Source organism: Paramisgurnus dabryanus, chromosome 5, assembly GCF_030506205.2.
Source record: "Paramisgurnus dabryanus chromosome 5, PD_genome_1.1, whole genome shotgun sequence".
Taxonomy (NCBI): Eukaryota; Metazoa; Chordata; class Actinopteri; order Cypriniformes; family Cobitidae; genus Paramisgurnus; species Paramisgurnus dabryanus.
This window is the reverse complement of record NC_133341.1, coordinates 24,113,295-24,130,934: the sequence shown is the minus strand read 5'-3', so window position 1 is coordinate 24,130,934 and position 17,640 is coordinate 24,113,295. Positions and strand designations below refer to the sequence as shown.

At 36.5% G+C, this 17,640-nt stretch overlaps 2 protein-coding genes across 2 annotated transcripts; both read right to left on the bottom strand.

The window, feature by feature from the left end:
* Positions 1 to 921: 921 nt before the first annotated feature.
* Positions 922 to 9,259, bottom strand: LOC135732116 (butyrophilin subfamily 1 member A1). Its single transcript, XM_065250020.2, has 11 exons — positions 9,195 to 9,259; positions 6,369 to 6,419; positions 6,141 to 6,265; positions 5,959 to 6,039; positions 5,080 to 5,196; positions 3,451 to 3,579; positions 3,246 to 3,368; positions 2,317 to 2,368; positions 2,193 to 2,219; positions 2,063 to 2,089; positions 922 to 1,840 (listed from the first exon to the last, which is right to left on the bottom strand). Exons 2-11 carry the CDS (start codon positions 6,391 to 6,393, stop codon positions 1,308 to 1,310), a joined length of 1,239 nt encoding a protein of 412 aa, XP_065106092.1. The 5' UTR covers positions 6,394 to 6,419; positions 9,195 to 9,259; the 3' UTR covers positions 922 to 1,307.
* Positions 9,260 to 9,832: 573 nt separating this feature from the next.
* Positions 9,833 to 15,953, bottom strand: capga (capping protein (actin filament), gelsolin-like a). Its single transcript, XM_065250018.2, has 9 exons — positions 15,817 to 15,953; positions 13,549 to 13,745; positions 13,199 to 13,353; positions 12,917 to 13,078; positions 11,342 to 11,491; positions 10,765 to 10,851; positions 10,502 to 10,634; positions 10,331 to 10,422; positions 9,833 to 10,138 (listed from the first exon to the last, which is right to left on the bottom strand). Exons 2-9 carry the CDS (start codon positions 13,739 to 13,741, stop codon positions 10,073 to 10,075), a joined length of 1,038 nt encoding a protein of 345 aa, XP_065106090.1. The 5' UTR covers positions 13,742 to 13,745; positions 15,817 to 15,953; the 3' UTR covers positions 9,833 to 10,072.
* Positions 15,954 to 17,640: the final 1,687 nt, after the last annotated feature.

Here is a 17,640-nt window from a genome sequence, read left to right as displayed (position 1 = left end):
TTTTTTAAAGGTCTTGGTCTCGTCTCGGAATCAACCACATTTTTACTTGATCTCGTCTCGGTCTCAGACGAAGAGGACTCGGAATTTTATTTAAAAACCAGTCAAGACCCCAACTGATGGCACATCACAAAATTATTTTTATAATTAATTATTAAATAATTAGTATAATTTACAGATTTTTACGGTGCCAATTTATTATTATTATTTTATTATTTTATCAACTTCTCTCATGGCATACACACACACAGACACACAGACACACAGACACACAGACACACACACACACACACACACACACACACACACACACACACACACACACACACACACACACACATTCTGGTTTCCATGTTTTGTGGGGACATTCCATAGACATAATGCATTTTATACTGTACAAACTGTATATTCTATTCCCCTTAACTACCCCATTTCCTAACCCCAACCATCACAGAAACCCTTCTCCTACTTCACATTTCAATAAACATCATTTTGTTTGATTTATAAGCTTGTTTCCTCATGGGGACATCAAAATGTCCAATTGGTCCCCACAACGTGATAATTACCAGGTACACGCACGCGCACGCGCACACGCAAAACGCACACGCACACGCACACGCACAACACACAACACACAACACGCACGCACGCACCAGAAGGGCCTAATATGCATATTCCACATTTTATCATAAGTGTTTTAATGCAGTGACTTGCACTGGTCTTGGTCTTGAATTGGTCTCGGCCTCTCTTGGTCTTGAATTGGTCTCGACCCTTCAAAGTCTTGGTCTTGTCTCGTCTCAGCCTGTCTTGGCCATGACTTGGTCTCGGTTTAGGTGGTCTTGACTACAACACGAGAGATGCCATATAGCAATAATTTTTATGAGTCGGGTATATTTGTTGGGTGTAATTCAGTAATAAATGCTTTTACATTGTAAACCATGTTCACATGGACACCATGACACATATCTAAGGGTAAATAGTAAATGTAATCTACATCTCATATCTGCAAGACTGTGATAAAGTTAACATTTACCACCCAAATGATTTATCTACAGTTTCTTTAGGATCTGTTTCTTTAGTTTTGTAAAGAGTTAATATCAGTTTCTCATTTTTCCATTCTGCTGTGACAGCTAAAATGTGGATAATTGTGAAAACAATCATTTTTTCAACTACATCCTAAAGCAAGAGGTGCATGTTTTGCAGTCATCCTAACCTACAAACTGGTCTCACAAACGGTCAACTTACTTCCCTTCAAGAGCCCCTTATTTAAAAAGTCACTTAATAGGATTAAAAGTGGTCATTTTTTATTTCTATAATGCTATGTTTTCGGTTGGCGTGGACAGTGTTAAAACCGTGCGTCCATCCAGTGGTGAAAAGAGCGGGTACAATTTTTCACCGAAACTTGCAGTAAATGTGAAGATATGCGATTGTGTCTCTACATTGTAGAAAGACACTTGTCCTTCTTCATAATCCAGATAGACTCCCAGTTTTTTGGGCACAAGCGTCAGGGGTAGCTGGGTCTCTGGTTTGGTGCATGCAAAAAACTGCCGTGTGCTTCTCCATATTGCCCAGAAGCCCTCAGAGGGGTTCATGGAAAAGCGACCATGCCTTTTGGAGGAAGCGGTGGTCACCCCGATACGCCAGTAGCCGTTGTTGGCAATCGCAACTTCCCAATAGTGCCGACCGGATGAGAGCCCCTCCCAGCCCAAAACACAAGGCCAGATGTCAAAGCGCTGAGTGCTGAATGATACTTCAGTTTCAGTTAAAGCTTCCTGAACCTTCTTCCTGTCCTCCGACATCTGCAGCCAAGGATGGTTAGTCATGGGGTCCAATGTGATGTCGGCTAAACAGAGGAGATGAGTCAAGATTTGACAAGATAAGATAAAGCTCTGGATGAATGATTTCCTTTTCAAATTTGAAGAAAAGCCAACTTGTAAATTTAATCCAATACTATTGAAGTGAAGCTGTGCTGTACTTCAGGGACCACAATAGAAAAAGTGTGTATTGTGTATTTCATTTTTGTCTAATCAAATAAATAAAAAATTATGTTATGACTCAGTGATACCTGATGCACTGTAGATCCAGCTCCACACTACAGAAACAAATGATACATTTTATTACTGTTGCAATGTTGTCATCATTCACTATAATGTTACATATAATTGTATTACTTAGACAAATGCATAAATCAATACCTGAGTTTGGAATGTATTTGGGCATTCCTGTCAAATCATACATAAAAAAAATGTAGAGATGAGCAGTCAACATCATTTATACAAAAAACTTCAGTGTTTTGGAGGGTTCAAGGAAAATTCTCACCTGTTTTCCAGACACATTGCTTGCTAAGGAGCCACATCTGTGGAACAACATCCTAAACATGTTATATACAAAAAAGAACAAAACAGTTTCATTTAGTTTCACAAAAGGTATAAAATAAATAGTTATTTTAAGAATCTTTGACTGAATTATGCGCTGGGTTTTCTGGTAACACTTTACTTGAAGGGGTGTGACACCTTCATAATCATGACATGACACATGCTATTAACATGATGGAGATTTTATGCACGTTTATGACAACTGTCATTAAGTGTCATTACTTCAATTATGTCATTTTTAATGCAAAGACGACATGTTTTATATGTCTTTGTTATGACAACTTGACATTACCAAGACAACATAACTGACCACTTTTTATCAGTGATACAAATTGAATTTATCATTAAAATGTTATTAAGTGTTAATTCTCTGTCATATAGTTTAACAACAGCATCATAAATATTTTTCTTGACCTCAACTACAGTGGTACAAATATAATATTCTGTTGTATAGTTTTATAACAGCATCATGAATATTCTTCAGTTCATAGGCCTAATGTTTTTTTAAAGTTTCCTCCATGTGTTTAACAAATAAAATCAATCATTACATTTGATAAAATTATATTTTATTGCATTTGGAGACCGATTGACCTAAAATAAATAAAAACTATATTATACAGAGCATTTTTCAATATAATGCATTAAGCAGGAGAAATTTCTGTGGGTGTGTGCCAGGTATGATAAAAACTGTTGGTATATAGCATGCTGTTTACATAAGGGCCATAATAAACGTGTTGCTTACTAATAGTGATATTGAGAAGTTACCATGGATCTGAGATAGTTTACGGTTTTAATCTATGAACTTTAGCTAGGTGTTCTTGGAAAGGTCTTTAAAGTTTATTTGGGCCTTATCTGAAATATGCTCAGTCTCACCTTGTTGTCCTCCTTTAGCACGGACCAAGTTAAGAACTCCAGAAAAGGCAGCAGAATTTTCTTCTTCCTCAATTCCAGCTGCCTCAAGAGCTGAACTAATTCATCTCTCGTTACACCGAAGCGCTGCACATATACATTCACACATATAATGGCTTTAAATAGGCATGGATTCACACATTACAACCTACATCTTATTTTCTCACACCTCTGAGACAGTCTGCAGCTCTTTCGCCCACTCCATGATCCTCTGGTCTGCGTGTTTCATAGAGTCTGTCTTGCTTTCTTTCTGCTCACTGCTTGCATCTCTTTGTCGCCATGGACTTTCACTATACATCTAAAGGTAAAAGAGAAAAAAAAGACTTATACAATAAGTAAGGACCTTAATGAAAGAAAAACTGTGACTTTAATGCTGTTAGCACTAAAAGTGGTTCACTGGCCCGTAATCATATAGGGGAACCACTTTAAGTGCTATAGCACCTTTGTAGACTCATAAGTGAGCGCTGCTTGTCTGTAAGTGCAGGTGGGGCAGTGCCTTACCAAAATATATGAAAATATAGAACTCTATGGGGTGGTTTACCAGACAGGGTCCCAAACTAAAATGCATGTTTGAGCTGCCTTATATAAAAAATATCTTCCCTTGACATATCTTAATATATATCATTGCCATTGTTTTGTCTCAAGATGCACATCAGTGTTGTTTTTTGTAAGTTATGTTTGTAAAAACTACTTAAATGTACTTATATAACTAAGGCATAGTCCTGGGTTAGCCTAAACCCTGTTAAGGAAACCGCCCCTAGATGAACTCGTAAATGTGTCTAATATTTTATGGCTTGGTTGGCTACTGTATATAATGATTGAGGTGAAAGGGGTAGAGGCTGCCTCTGCCCTCCCGTGCTCAACAGCACCCCATATTTTTCCCATGTAAATCTGTGGTGAAAAATGGAAATGCATCCAGCCCTAATAGAGAGCCACATGGGCAGATTTAAATCTTAGAGAAAAGGGGTATTTGTAGTCTCACTCCCTCAACAAAAATATTGGACTTCCTGCTTTCAATGATGCAAAATTATGATTTTTATATCCTTGAAAGAAGGAAGTGCAATACTGAAATCTGTATATCTCCTCTCTCAGGGGCAACTGAGGAAATGATGCACGACAATTCAAAAACATGACTGGGGTTCCAACTATACAAAGCTTTATGCAAATGGATGAAGTGTCCCTTTAAAGTGGTTCCCCTATGATTAAGTGCCAGTGAACCACTTTTAGTGCTTTTTAATATCATGTTTTGATTGTCTGTCTAGTTATTTTGCTTTTTTAAAAATTTGTTATACAGGAGGTGAAAACTAATCTCGGTTGCACCTATTGGTGCATTATCTGTTGGGTTTTTTAAACCCATTGTTTGGTAAAATATGGACAAACCCAACTGGTGGGTTTACATTAACCTATGTTGGGTTGTTTCAACCCAAAGTGTTGGGTTGTTCAACGCTATCTCATGGAAATTAGAATGTATTTTACAAGGTGATTTATATTAATTCGTATGATGATATTCGTACATTTTTGTATGATTCACTTTTGTGGCGTTGGGGTTAGGGGGTTTCATTATGTTTTTTTTTCACTTCATACGAATTCATTCAAATTAGCCAACAAATTATCCAATTCATACAAACTAGGCTGGGTTGTTTCCACCCATGGTTGGGTCAAACATGGACAATGTAACCCAGCAAATAATAGGGGTTACATTTCAAGGTTAATGTTACCCAACGGTTGGGCTTATCTATATTTGATGAAAAAATTGGTTTAAAACATGCCGGCATGTCTCTTTTCCCCATCAACTCACATTTTCAGCTTTCTTGAGATCCTGTGCCCATTCAAGGATGAGCTTTTGACATTGCTCCAGCCTCCGGGGCTCAGCATTCACATAAATATTTTGACCTTCGTCTCCATTGGTGTCAGGCTAAAAAAGCACAAACATATTTTTTTGTAATTCAGTGTAGATTCATAAACAGAGGACCATGCAATGCAATAATATATTACTGTACTACAATTCATGTGGTTCAAATCATCCCCCTCCCAATGCACTACAAAGGTTGGCTGGATGTTTAGCGTTCAAAAATATAGAAACCCTACCAATCAGGTGCAATCTTCATGCTTGGATCTGTTGTTATCTATGGCTTTATGGCACATGAAGATGAGTTTTGATGAAGATAAAAACTATTGTTTGTAAGCACACAACCCTTATAAACTTTATATAAATACACTGTCTGTTTACACATGTCTCATATTATCAGTACATTCGTCAGTACAGAGGGGTAATAAATATGTAATTTAAAGGCAATTCTTAGCATTTTTTTCTGTGCTATTGCATTTTTTTTTCTAGGTTTGTGTACTTGTGTATTGATTTGAGAGCTTTGCTTGATGAGATGTTACAGCAACTACTGCTGTGTATACAATAGTTTGGGTGGAAATATTTAAAGAGATAAGTCAGTCACAATATAGAAGTCGTCAATGGGTGAATCAATTGTATGCTTACCATCATTTATCAAAATATCTACTTTTGTGTTGAACAGAATAAAGAAACTCATAAAGGTTAAGAACAACATGAGTAAACAATGACACAATGATTTTTCATTTTGGGGCGAACTATCCCTTTAAGAAACAGGTTTCATTAAAAGTCAAGGTAGCAGCCAAACATTCGAAAGAAAGTATCACACATTACCTTGCACACCTGTTCCACCTGATGTTTCCACTGAGTGATAAACTTCACACATTCCTGCAAGCTGCGGAGATCCTTCAGGTCCTGTACATAACAGAAGTATAGTTTTCTGTGTATCTAGACTCTTAAAAATGTTGGGTTATTTTCAAGAAAATTGGGTCTATCAAAAAGGATCCATCTATTACCTTTTGTCTAGGAATGGATGTTCTCTTGCTGGGAGCGGAGCTGTGCAACGCAACATCCTCATCAGGCAGAGTCCACCGTACAGCTCCAATAGAGTTACTTAGACTGGCCTCAGGCTTCTGAAATCCTGTTATGCATAAATAAATACTTTGGTAAGGTGCGCTCTTGCTGTATTGCGTTTACTTATCTTTAAACATTTTAAACGTTTGGACTTACGTTGCTGAACTTACTTTTGTCTTTTAAGATACTCTTCATTTTTTCTTTCCCTTGAGGAGCTCAGCCTAGCAAAACAAAAACTTTTTTAGTTTTCATTAAACATGTTTCGGTTTGAGATTACATCCAAACAACATTAGTTTTTGTTATTTTTGACCCCTGCTCATTTTTATATTTGTAAAATTCAGGCTAAAGTCTCATAATCTAATGATAAGATTAGGAGCATCAAAGTTTGATTTCACTTCATTGATTTCACATTGATTTTAAAAAAATTACATGAACTTACACAGTTAATATTAAAGATATCAAGGTCATATTTTCACAAAATGATCTTTATATTATGCGGGATTATTTTAGGTAAATATGTGACCATGGACCACAAAACCAGTCATAGCCATTGATGTATGGTTTGTTAGGATAGGACAATATTTGGCCGAGATTTAACTATTTAAAAATGTTGAATCTGAGGGTGCAAAAAATAATAATAATAATATTGAGAATATCGCCTTTAAAATTGTCCAAATAAAGTTCTTACATGTGGATTAATTTATTTCAACTTAAACTTTTAATTTAAAGAGTTTTTCACTTAAACGTGTATGTTGAAACGACTTAAAATCAAGTAATTTTTTAAGTCGATTTAACTTTTACTTTTTACATTGTATACAATGTATTTTTGGCTTTTGCTACAAATATACACAGAAAAAAACGTTTAAAATGTACTTAAAAACATTCTCGTAACAATTTGCACCAACTTCTTTTAAGTAAAATTTACTGATTTTATTAATTTACAACTTACCTACAAAAATCAAATAAAATTTACTTAATAATGCATTAAACATTTGTTAAATAATTAAGTAAATGTCACTTAATTATTTTTATTTTAGAAGTTAGATTTTTTTAATCACTTATGTAAAGTCTTTTTGCTTTGCTGTCTAAAAATATTAAATAAATCGTATGGTAGATTGTACTGTTTGTTATTTTCTTTAACATGGTTGTATGGACTTAGTTACTTTTAGTGTTATACATGGCAAACACAACATTTATGACTGACCATAAGTAACCACATAAACAGACACACAACTGTGCATTGTCAGTACTGTGGAGAGAAATAGGCTACAATTATACACTAATAATATGTGGCCAATAATTCTGAATCGCACTACCGGTACTATTTACAGCTATTTCATATACTACGGCTTTTAATCAGTAAGTCCTTATCGATCTGAAATCACTGTTAGTTTGAGTCGTTTATAAAATGCATTTGAAAAAGCAAAACTCGTCAAACATAACCATTATACATACTCTTTAAAATCATGAAAATACCTGAAAAATTTTGAAGAACAGCAACAACTTCTTTACTCTTTGACAGCAATATAAATATATTTCCTGGAGCTGCGTCATTAGCTGCGTGTGTATGGTTCTTTGTCTACATCACATATTGAGTAACTGCACAAGAGCGCCATCTGGCTTTTGGATGTAACGGCATTTCACCGTAATTCATTGAGAAGCATAACAAGCATGGCCAATAGATCGGTGCACCCCTACCTAAAATATAATGTTCTGAACAGGGTTCATCACTGATTACGTGAACGGTGACATCCCAAAATTATCATTTACAACAAAACAACATCAATAATATAATCAACATGATCTCACAGCAAGTCGTGTTATAGTCATGAAAAATTTGATTCATTTATTTGTGTCCACGGCCCGAAATTCAGCTTTTTTAACCACGAATGTCTTTTTCGTGTCACTCCGCACAAATTTATATAAATAGTTTGTGTGTCCGAGGCACAACTTTTATTTTGTGTCATTGTATGTATTGTTTTCTCATTTTCCCTCTATTTTTAAATCATTTTTGCTTGGGGTTAGGATGTACTTTTATGTATTGGTTTCTACATGTTTTTCTTCTGCTTTTAAAACTATTCTCGCCTGGAGTTGGGGTTAAAGTTGGGGTTAGGATGTCTAAAAATATTGAATGTTTTAGTTTAATTGATTTTATACGCTTAAGTTAAATGAATTCAGAGTTTTTGACTTGAACGCGCTAAAATTTTTGATTAAAATATACTTAATTGTTTTAGGACTTTGTGCAGTGACTATCAAACTTATAGTTTTAAAATTATTAAGTTAAATAATACAAGAAAATGTATAATACTGCTTACTATTCCCACACAGTTCATTTTGTACATTAATTAATTTTGTGTTTATTATCATTTTAATTAGGAAAATCTATTTCTCAATAAATGTTAATATAACTATGTAGAAATTGTGAGGGTTAATCTAAAATATTTTACTACACCAAAAAGTTACTTTTTTTGTCCACAGTCTTATGCCCAGGTGCATCACATAGTTTATGAGGCATTTACTGTACCAGTTGACATTTTGATCCAGGTTTAACATTTTAAATGTTACAAATCTAAAAAATATGAGTGTTCCCATAATTAGTTATTTTCAATAATTACCCAGTCGGTTTACCTTTACACTCCTTTTATTTTTATTAATGTAAACTGAACAACAGCTGTAATACAACTCAAATACAGGTCTATCTGAATTGAAAGAGTTAATTTAGATAACATTTAAAGAAACATATATACAAGTAAAATGTATAGAGTATTTTATGTTTTTAGTAGTGACACATTTACTAGGTTGTGACAAAGTTCTGTTTTACTGTTCAGGAAATGATCATTTTTAAGGTATGTTTAGATACGTTTACCTACAACAAACGATTTAAGTATAAAGTTCAAGTCAGTTTTAAAGTCCAACACTTCCCGACTTACTGTAATTTTCGATTGGTATTCAACCGGTATTTATATTTAAAATACTAAAAACATAAGGAACCTTACCTTCCCTTTTGGAAGCAGCCCAGACACTTGTGGTGCACACCAGCAGGACCCGAGTACAAGAGCACAGAGACCTGCAGTATCATTTCATATTTAATGACTAGACAATGACCTTTGCCTTAAATGCATGATTTCTACCAACTTATCTTGAACTGTGCTGACTTCCCCTACAATCTTTAATATCATAAAACTACCCTTAGTGTAAATTCAGTAATGAATCATGTGAAACTGTTCATATCGTATAAATGACTAGTTATTGCAAATGCAGTTTCATTTTGAACTAATACAGTAAGGAAAATCTGTAGAAATATTTGCTAAACATTTCAAGTGAAAGGTTGTATACAGACCTAACAAAATGTGTTATGTATTTGTCACCTCTAACTGTGAGTCCATTTATGTATCCTTCATTGTGATGTTGCTTCTGAAAAGCCAAGCTTAAATAAAACTACGTGGCCTATCGTATATTCACCTTTAAGTTATATGATAATCATAAACAGTTTATGGAATGATCACATTTGGTTATATAACTGTTATTGTGTGTTGTCTGTGCATAAAGTTAATGCCAATATGGGACTATACAATTTACAGCAGAATAGAGAAGTCATGTGAATAATAAAACATAATATAAAAACAACAGGCTGTAGACAGTTTTTTATTATTATTATTTTATAGGTCATATCTAACAGAAAATGAATCACATGAATAGTTTGCTTTGTAAAAGGCCTTGTAACAGTCTTTTTATGCATTTGACAGCTCAATAATTCTCATTTTACTGGGTTGCAATCTTAGCAAATGTATTCCAGATCTTACATAATTAATATGCTGTCTTATCATACAAAATGAGTGATTGTTGTGCATGCATATTATATAATGGTGCATATTTAACTCCAGCTCTCAAAGAACTGTTTGAAGAGGACAGATTCACGACCCTGAGGGAGAATTTCCACCTAGACAAGAAAAAATGCTAAATGTATGTGTTTGGCAGACCAAAGCAACTTACAAGTTAAACATTTTATCATGTGTGTTCTTGGCGAATCAAACCCATGGCCCTAAACACACCCAGCGATATCCCAATATATCCCAATCTATAACCATGCACTTTCAGTTTACGTAAATGAAACATTAATCAACTATAGTACCTGTGTTCGCATTCTGGGATAGTTCATTTCTGTAATAAACTCATCTGCCACCTTCAGAGCAACCCTCTTCTCCTCTGCATTGGCTCCATGCCCTGTCAGTCAAAAAAGTAAAGCAGTGACTTCTACTGTGGACCTCCACGCGCACATTCACACACAAATACACAGATTTACCCTTCCAAACATAGATCTTCCCATTAGATCCATTGTCCAGTATGAAGCAGTCATCCTTCTCCAAGAGCTCTTGACTGAACGGTCCTCTGTTACACAGTTTTGTCAAGGTCATTTGGCCTGTTGCATTGGACACCTGAGAGAGAGACAGAAAGAGAGAGAAATAGAGAGAAAGAGAAGAGAGAATACTCTTTTCCTTATTGTTGCATTCTGTACTGGGCTAATCTTTGTTCTTAAATTGACTGTTATTTTTAAAAAGATCTGACCTTGTAAAGGGAGGCAGAATTTGAGATGTCTGCTGCAGCGTCCTCCTCTGCTGAGCTGTCTCTCAGAGCTGGGATTGGACCAAGTGCCTTACATGTAGAGAAAAAGCTGGTGTTAAGATATTTCATTTTTTTCTCTTAATGTATGCATTAACCTATAAATGCATTTCCAGTGGGACACTCTCTATAGATTCCTAAATCTTTGTGTTAAAATGTGTATGTAAGGCCTGGTCCACATGTACATGGGTATTTTCATAAACAGAGCTTTTCCCCTCCTTTGTTAAAAAAATCTGTGTCCACACGAACACGCAAAAACCCAGTATGAACCCAAACCAACAGATGTCAATATATCCCAAACCGTAAAGCCATGTTGGCCAATCAGAAGCCATTGTAGAGCCTCTGCGCTAGTTTCACCGGCTACACGACAACACTGCAACCGGAGTTTCAAAAAAAACTTTACCCCAAGTAGGATTTTGTTTTAAGTTTGGTTTTAGTCACCTGATACTGTGTTGGTGTAAACCAAATAGAAAAGGCTACGTTTTAAAAATACCCGTGTTCATGTGGACAGGGTGTAAGTCACCTGGACCATCTCTAGTGGTTCCTCTCCCTCGGTCACATCGATAATGTGAGCTTTGCCGTTCCTCTCCGTGTCTCTGATAAGCGATGCAATTTCACGCACCTTCTGTCGCTCAAACATGTTGGCTTTGGAGCCGCTCCATGCTACGATGGTCTAAGCATATACACACATGCATATGCACATTAAATATTACACACTAACATAAGACAGTGAGAGATAACAATAAAGTCAAAAACCTTTAAAGGGGACAGAGAATGAAAAACCATTTTTACCTTGTCTTTGTTGAATAATGGTAATCTATCCGCATTCACAAACATACAAAGACATGCTAAACATCTCAGTCTTATAGAAATACCTCTTTTAGAAATGTCAGCCAGAAAACGGCCCAATCTGAAAAACTGATGCTTATGACATCACAGGCATCTAACTGCCCCTCCACTTTAAAATAATTGGCTAAATTTTTTGAGTGGCAGCAAAGTCAGCCAATCAGTAATGAGATTGCAAGTTAAGCCGGTAGGGGGAGCCAAAAAGGTGCAAAACCACTTGTTTAAAATCCCCCACCCTAATAGAGCTATCTGAGAGAGGTTTTTAGGAAGCTTCTAAGGCATTACAGACCCAAACAAAACATTTTTTTGTCTACATGTCACATCACAGAACAAGGATAAATACCCCGTTCAATCATTCTATTTCACCTTTAATAACACACCAAGTTTTTCTTTTATTCTTATTCTTTTTAAGGTGCAATGTGGGACTTTGAGCGGCATGTAGCGGTGAGACTGTGAATTGCAACCAAAGACTTACTGTGCGTTCACACCAGCCGCGGTAGAGGTGGCCAAAACGCGCTATTCGGACATAGTTGGACTCTTGAACATTTTGAGTCATTCATGTGTGAAAGCTGCACATTAAATTCTAGTCATTTGAGAGATTCACCTGGAAATGTGAATACCGCGGCAACATTCAATTCGCGCCGAACGCACCATTAGCGCGCACACCATTCGCGTGTACTGTGCCGCTGGACGCCTATTCGCATCTTTGCATTGACCTAACATTCAAATCACTCGTGCTTGCCGCCTCTTCCGTGTCTGGTGTGAATGCCACATTAGTCCACAGTCGTATTTGTCATAGTGTGGCTATGACAAATACGTAGGGTCCACTGATGATATAGTTTTGTACATTATATTGCAATTTTGTTTAGAGATCTTTCTAAAAGTCCCACATTGCATCTTTAATATATGATCATATAAACACAAATACACACACACACATACACACATTCTGGTTTCCATGTTTTATGGGGACATTCCATAGACGTAATGCATTTTATACCATACAAACTGTATATTCTATTCTCCTTACCTACCCCATTCCCTAACCCCAACCATCACAGAAACCCTTCTCCTACTTCACATTTTCAAGAAACATCATTTTGTTTGATTTATAAGCTTGTTTCCTCATGGGGACATCAAAATGTCCCCACAAGGTCACACAAATACTGGTATTCCTATCTAATTGTCCCCGCAACGTGATAATTACCAGGTACACACACACACACACACACACACACACACACATACATACCTCTCCAAGGTCCAGTATGAAACAGTCTCCCTTGTTGAAGCTTCCCCAGCTAAGCTCCACCTCTCTTGCTCTGATGTTTTTCTTTCCTTTGACCTGGTAAAGATGCGTAACGGGACAAGTCCTTGACCTGGCACTCTTGAACCCAGACTCCACTCCTCCCTCCTGAGATACAGTAGAAGAAGAAACCACTGTTTCCGGCGTTCTCCGGTAAAAAAAAATTACACCCCAGGACACGTTTAACGTACATATTGATGCTCTTCCTTCTCCCGCACCCACACTTACCCTGTAGCTGACTCCTTTAGGAAAAAGTGTCATGAACTCAGGTGACTCAAAGCCTTGGACCTGTCTGTGTTGTACTGGGTCTCCTCCTAAGAAGCTGTCCAGTTGTGTGGCGAGCATAGCACAAGCACCCTGCTCATCCGGAGATGACTTCTCACCTTAATCCAAGTAGATTTAATTTTTCAGTCAATACTTTCCTGTATACACACAACATCGTACCAATAGCTCATTGTGTACAAACACTTACTTGGCAAATAATGTTACATAATACCTGCTAGCAAACAGATGGTATGCCATTATAAATTTACCACTGCTCTGCATCACAAATCTCCATTCAACAAACAAATACACACCCATCCACATGTGCAAGTCACTTCCATCTTTCCCCTGGTTGTTGAGCACAATGTATGCATCTCCATTGTAGAAGACACCATACAGCGATGGATCAAGAAGCACAGCCTTCATCTTTTCCACCCTCCAGATCCACAGCCCCGGCTCTCGCACATCATGGGTAAACTGTCTGGGTGCTGCCTGCAGATGGAGCATCTTGCTGAAGGAAACAAAAAGAGTGGGGAGTGTTTGTACATGGAGGTCGGGGAACTGATGCGACTGTGTTATGAAGAAGGCAACAGGTGAGGAGGAGGTGAGATAAGAAAAGGGGGAATGAAGCGAGGAGAAAGCTGGATGAGAAAGTGGATGAGAGAGAGAGAGAGAGAGAAAGAGAGAGAGAGAGAGAGAGGGAGAGAGAGGGAGAGAGAGAGAGACAGTACGGTAAAAAAAGAGCAAAGTTACTGTGGTAAACAATGTTAGAAAGGAATTTTAGAATGTGTGCAGGATTTTTAAGGCACAATACCCAAATGCAAGATGAAAGGATGTAGGGTGGAGAAAGATAAGACGATAAAAAGCTCCATAAAGGGAATAAGCAATAGAGAAAAGATTGAAAAACTGATGGAGAAAGAGACAGAAAGAGTGGAGAGTGTAATGCAGCAGGGATGATGGGGCAAGCCTTGATCCAGAGAGCAGAGGCGGAGATCCTTAAGGTCAGGGGTCAGAAATAGAAGCAGAACCGAGGATTGCAGGCTCCATTTAAGAGAGACAATAGGAAGGCCAAGGGGAGGTGAGAGCAGAGAGATCACATATAATAGAGCTGTAAAATGAGATGCAATTGTGCCACACAAATAATTTATGAGACCAACTTCTACACAGCCATACAGACACGCAGATACATAGACCCAGCCACGCACCCCAGAGACAGCAGAAGTTCTGCCCCAGTCACTGCGTTTACAGTGATTACTTAATCGCATCAGCCGGTCAGATGTGAGGTCACAAAAAGGAACTAACCACATGAGCGTGACGGGTCTTCTTATGACCGGTCCAACATTGTTGGTGTTAAAATTTACACATATTTATCATCTCCAATTTGAAAACTGGTCTTTTAGATATTGCAAAAATGAGATGACTACTGAGCATGAATCACGATGGAGCAGATGTTGTGCTTGCGCTGATGATATATATGTAGGCTACCCCTCCTTCTTTCACTTCCATATTTCAGTCAAACCTAGAAGTATTAGCAAATCAGAGCCAAAAATATAAAGAATAAAAATCTCCTTTGAATCAGAATAGCTGGGTTTTGTATCCCAGAAACAGCTCGAATCAGCCCTAAAGCTTTGGATGTAAAAGACATTCAGCTGTGTTATATGTAGTGATGCACCGATGTATCGGCCGCCGATATTTATCGGCCGATTTTTGATGAATTTGAAACCATCGGCATATCGGCAATAGCACAAGAAAAACAATCGGTATCGGCCTATTAATTAACTGCATAAAGAAATCCATTATATGTAAAAAAACGAGTTAATGTTGTTAATAAAATAAATGCTGAATAGCAAAAACCACCTTTGAAGGTTGTCATGTTGTCTTATTATATTTGTTTTAGCTTAATTTGTGTCTCTCTTATTATGTTGGTCAGTTGAATGTTAATTAGATCAAATCCATGTTCAGTAAAAATAATTTGATGCAGAAATAAACTAGCAAATAGACCAACTGTATAGTATTGTATATAAGTATTTAATATCGGTATCGGCATCGTTATCGGCCAGAAGTTGTCTGTTTAAATCGGTATCGGTATCGGCCCAAAAAAATCCTATCGGTGCATCCCTAGTTATATGTGATCCAACTTGTGACAAACCAGCTATAAAAAATTTTGTGATCATTTTTTTTTTGTCTACCACATCTCTTATTAAAATTTACTACAGTATTGTTTACTACAGTAACCATGTTTTTTGAATTAACCATGTTTTTTTGGTTTTAACTGTTTTACTTTTCGGGGTAAGGGGTTATCCTACATATTGTAAAGAACATTCTGTGAAAATATAACCTGCAAGCAGCTGAACTTTGAAGTAATAAAACAAACAGTGTAATAAAATTATTACACAAGAAAAACAAAAACAAATCTGATAAAAAATACATTTGTCAGAACAGGAGTTAAAAATGTACAGTTCACATCACAAAAAATAACTGAAGAATGACAGAGAATATATATTTTATACACTTGCACCAAGACAGAGCAACATATTAAAAAAACAATGAAAATAGGATATAAGTATAAATTCATAGCTTACCTTCATGCAACAGTTGTTGTTGATGTCAATTCTGCTCCAGACTGATCGTAAATGTAACTGCTGTAAATACACTTGAGCGACTTGCTTCCTGTCATTTCCACTTCAGTAACTTCCAAAGGCTGTGGACAGTTATTGAGGCATAGACTGTATGGTGCTGTTGATGGAAATACAAAAGCATGTCAACCAAACGATTAGCCACAGGGTGCGTTTCATCATCGTCGCCTCACATCTGTTGGAAACAAGTTGTATGTAAATACATTTGTTTTTGAGCAAGGCGTCCTGTTTACTGCATAAGGTCATAGCATTTAGACAAAGAGTTGGGGTAAGAAAGAAATTGTTGTCCTAAGGTTTTTATTATAGGCATCCTCTTAAACAAACCAGACCAGGAGCCATAGCGTGCCAGTTCCCATCAGAGACCACACAGCCTGACTGGACCCAGGTCACTGCACATCACCATTAGTCACATGATGAAAATGATGCCTGTGATAAAAATCGACCAGGACCACAAAAAGCGAATAAAACAATGACACTGACAACAGACAAATGGCACTAGCAAAACAAAATATGAATGATACATCCGGGCATCTTTCTTGCTGCCACCATTCTGCTAGTGCTAAATTAATGTAAATACATGTATGTACTGTATACATAATGTAATAAGACATTCGTCATAAAAAAGGGCTGGAGACTTTAAATATAGTCTATGTTAATCTTCATTGCAAATAAACTTGTTGCATGTACAAAAGCATCCATCATTAAGATCCATCATTTACAGGTGCTGTTCATATAATTAGAATATCATCAAAAAGTTTTTTTTTTATTTCACTTATTCCATTCAAAGTGAAACTTGTATATTATATTCATTCATTACACACAGACTGATATATTTCAAAGATTTATTTATTTTAATTTTGATGATTATAACTAAGGAAAATCCCAAATTCAGTGAAAATTAGAATACTGTGAAAAGGTTCAATTTCGAAATAAATCAACTTTTTGATGATATTCTAATTATATGACCAGTATCTGTATTTCCGTTTCTAAAAGGTTTCTCTTGTTTGAAATGTGACCCAAAGAACTGAGGCCTCAGCACTTTGCATTTCATGTTTTATAAAAATGTCATATTATCTGCCACCAGAGGTCACCAGTAAAAGTGTTTTCTTGATGGCTTGCATTATAATTATAACACATCCAACTCATTGTCTTAAGCACAAAGCAAGCATGTGTTTAATCTAAGGCTACTTACACAGACATATTCCTTATAAAAAGCAAAGCATATACTGTCTTGATCTTGTAAATCCTGGTAGCTTTAAAGGGGGCATATCATTAAAACATTAAGTGCTGTAATTGGGTCCCTAGTGCTTCTATCAACCTAGAAAATGTGAAAAATAACAACCCAGTAACTTTGTTTTGGTAAACCATTCTTTGCAAGCATGTGAAAAAAATCGGTATTTCAGATTTCATTCCTGTTGTGACATAGAAAGCGGATCTTATTACAATAATAAGAAAACTAACAATCCCAATAGGGGTCTCGCCCATTCTGGGCTTGACCCCTAATAATATCGCCCCTAAATCTGCACTATAAACCACAACACTGTCATTTAGTGTACAGAGAGAGAGAAAGAGTGAGAGAGAGAGAAAATAACTGATGGGAATTTTAACATATAATAAATTATATGAGGTATTTTGAGCTAAAATTTTCCATACGCACTCTGGGGACATCAAAGACTTACATCTTAAAAAAGTACATTTAGAAAACACTACTTTTAAGGGGACATTTCACTTTAAAGGCAGGGTGCATGATCTCTGAAAGCCAATTTTGAC

What these genes read in the sequence shown, in the direction of transcription:
- LOC135732116 (XM_065250020.2), bottom strand. Translation starts at nt 6,393, where the DNA reads ATGAAGAGTATCTTAAAAGACAAAA. An exon ending in CATCCATTCCTAGACAAAAG is followed by an intron (nt 6,040 to 6,140) that starts GTAATAGATGGA and finishes TGTTATGTACAG; the next exon opens with GACCTGAAGGATCTCCGCAG. An exon ending in ATCTCAAGAAAGCTGAAAAT is followed by an intron (nt 3,580 to 5,079) that starts GTGAGTTGATGG and finishes TTTTACCTTTAG; the next exon opens with ATGTATAGTGAAAGTCCATG.
- capga (XM_065250018.2), bottom strand. Translation starts at nt 13,741, where the DNA reads ATGCTCCATCTGCAGGCAGCACCCAGACAGTTTACCCATGATGTGCGA. An exon ending in TGACTTGCACATGTGGATGG is followed by an intron (nt 13,354 to 13,548) that starts GTGTGTATTTGT and finishes ACTTGGATTAAG; the next exon opens with GTGAGAAGTCATCTCCGGAT. An exon ending in GAAGATCTATGTTTGGAAGG is followed by an intron (nt 10,423 to 10,501) that starts GTAAATCTGTGT and finishes TTTGACTGACAG; the next exon opens with GGCATGGAGCCAATGCAGAG.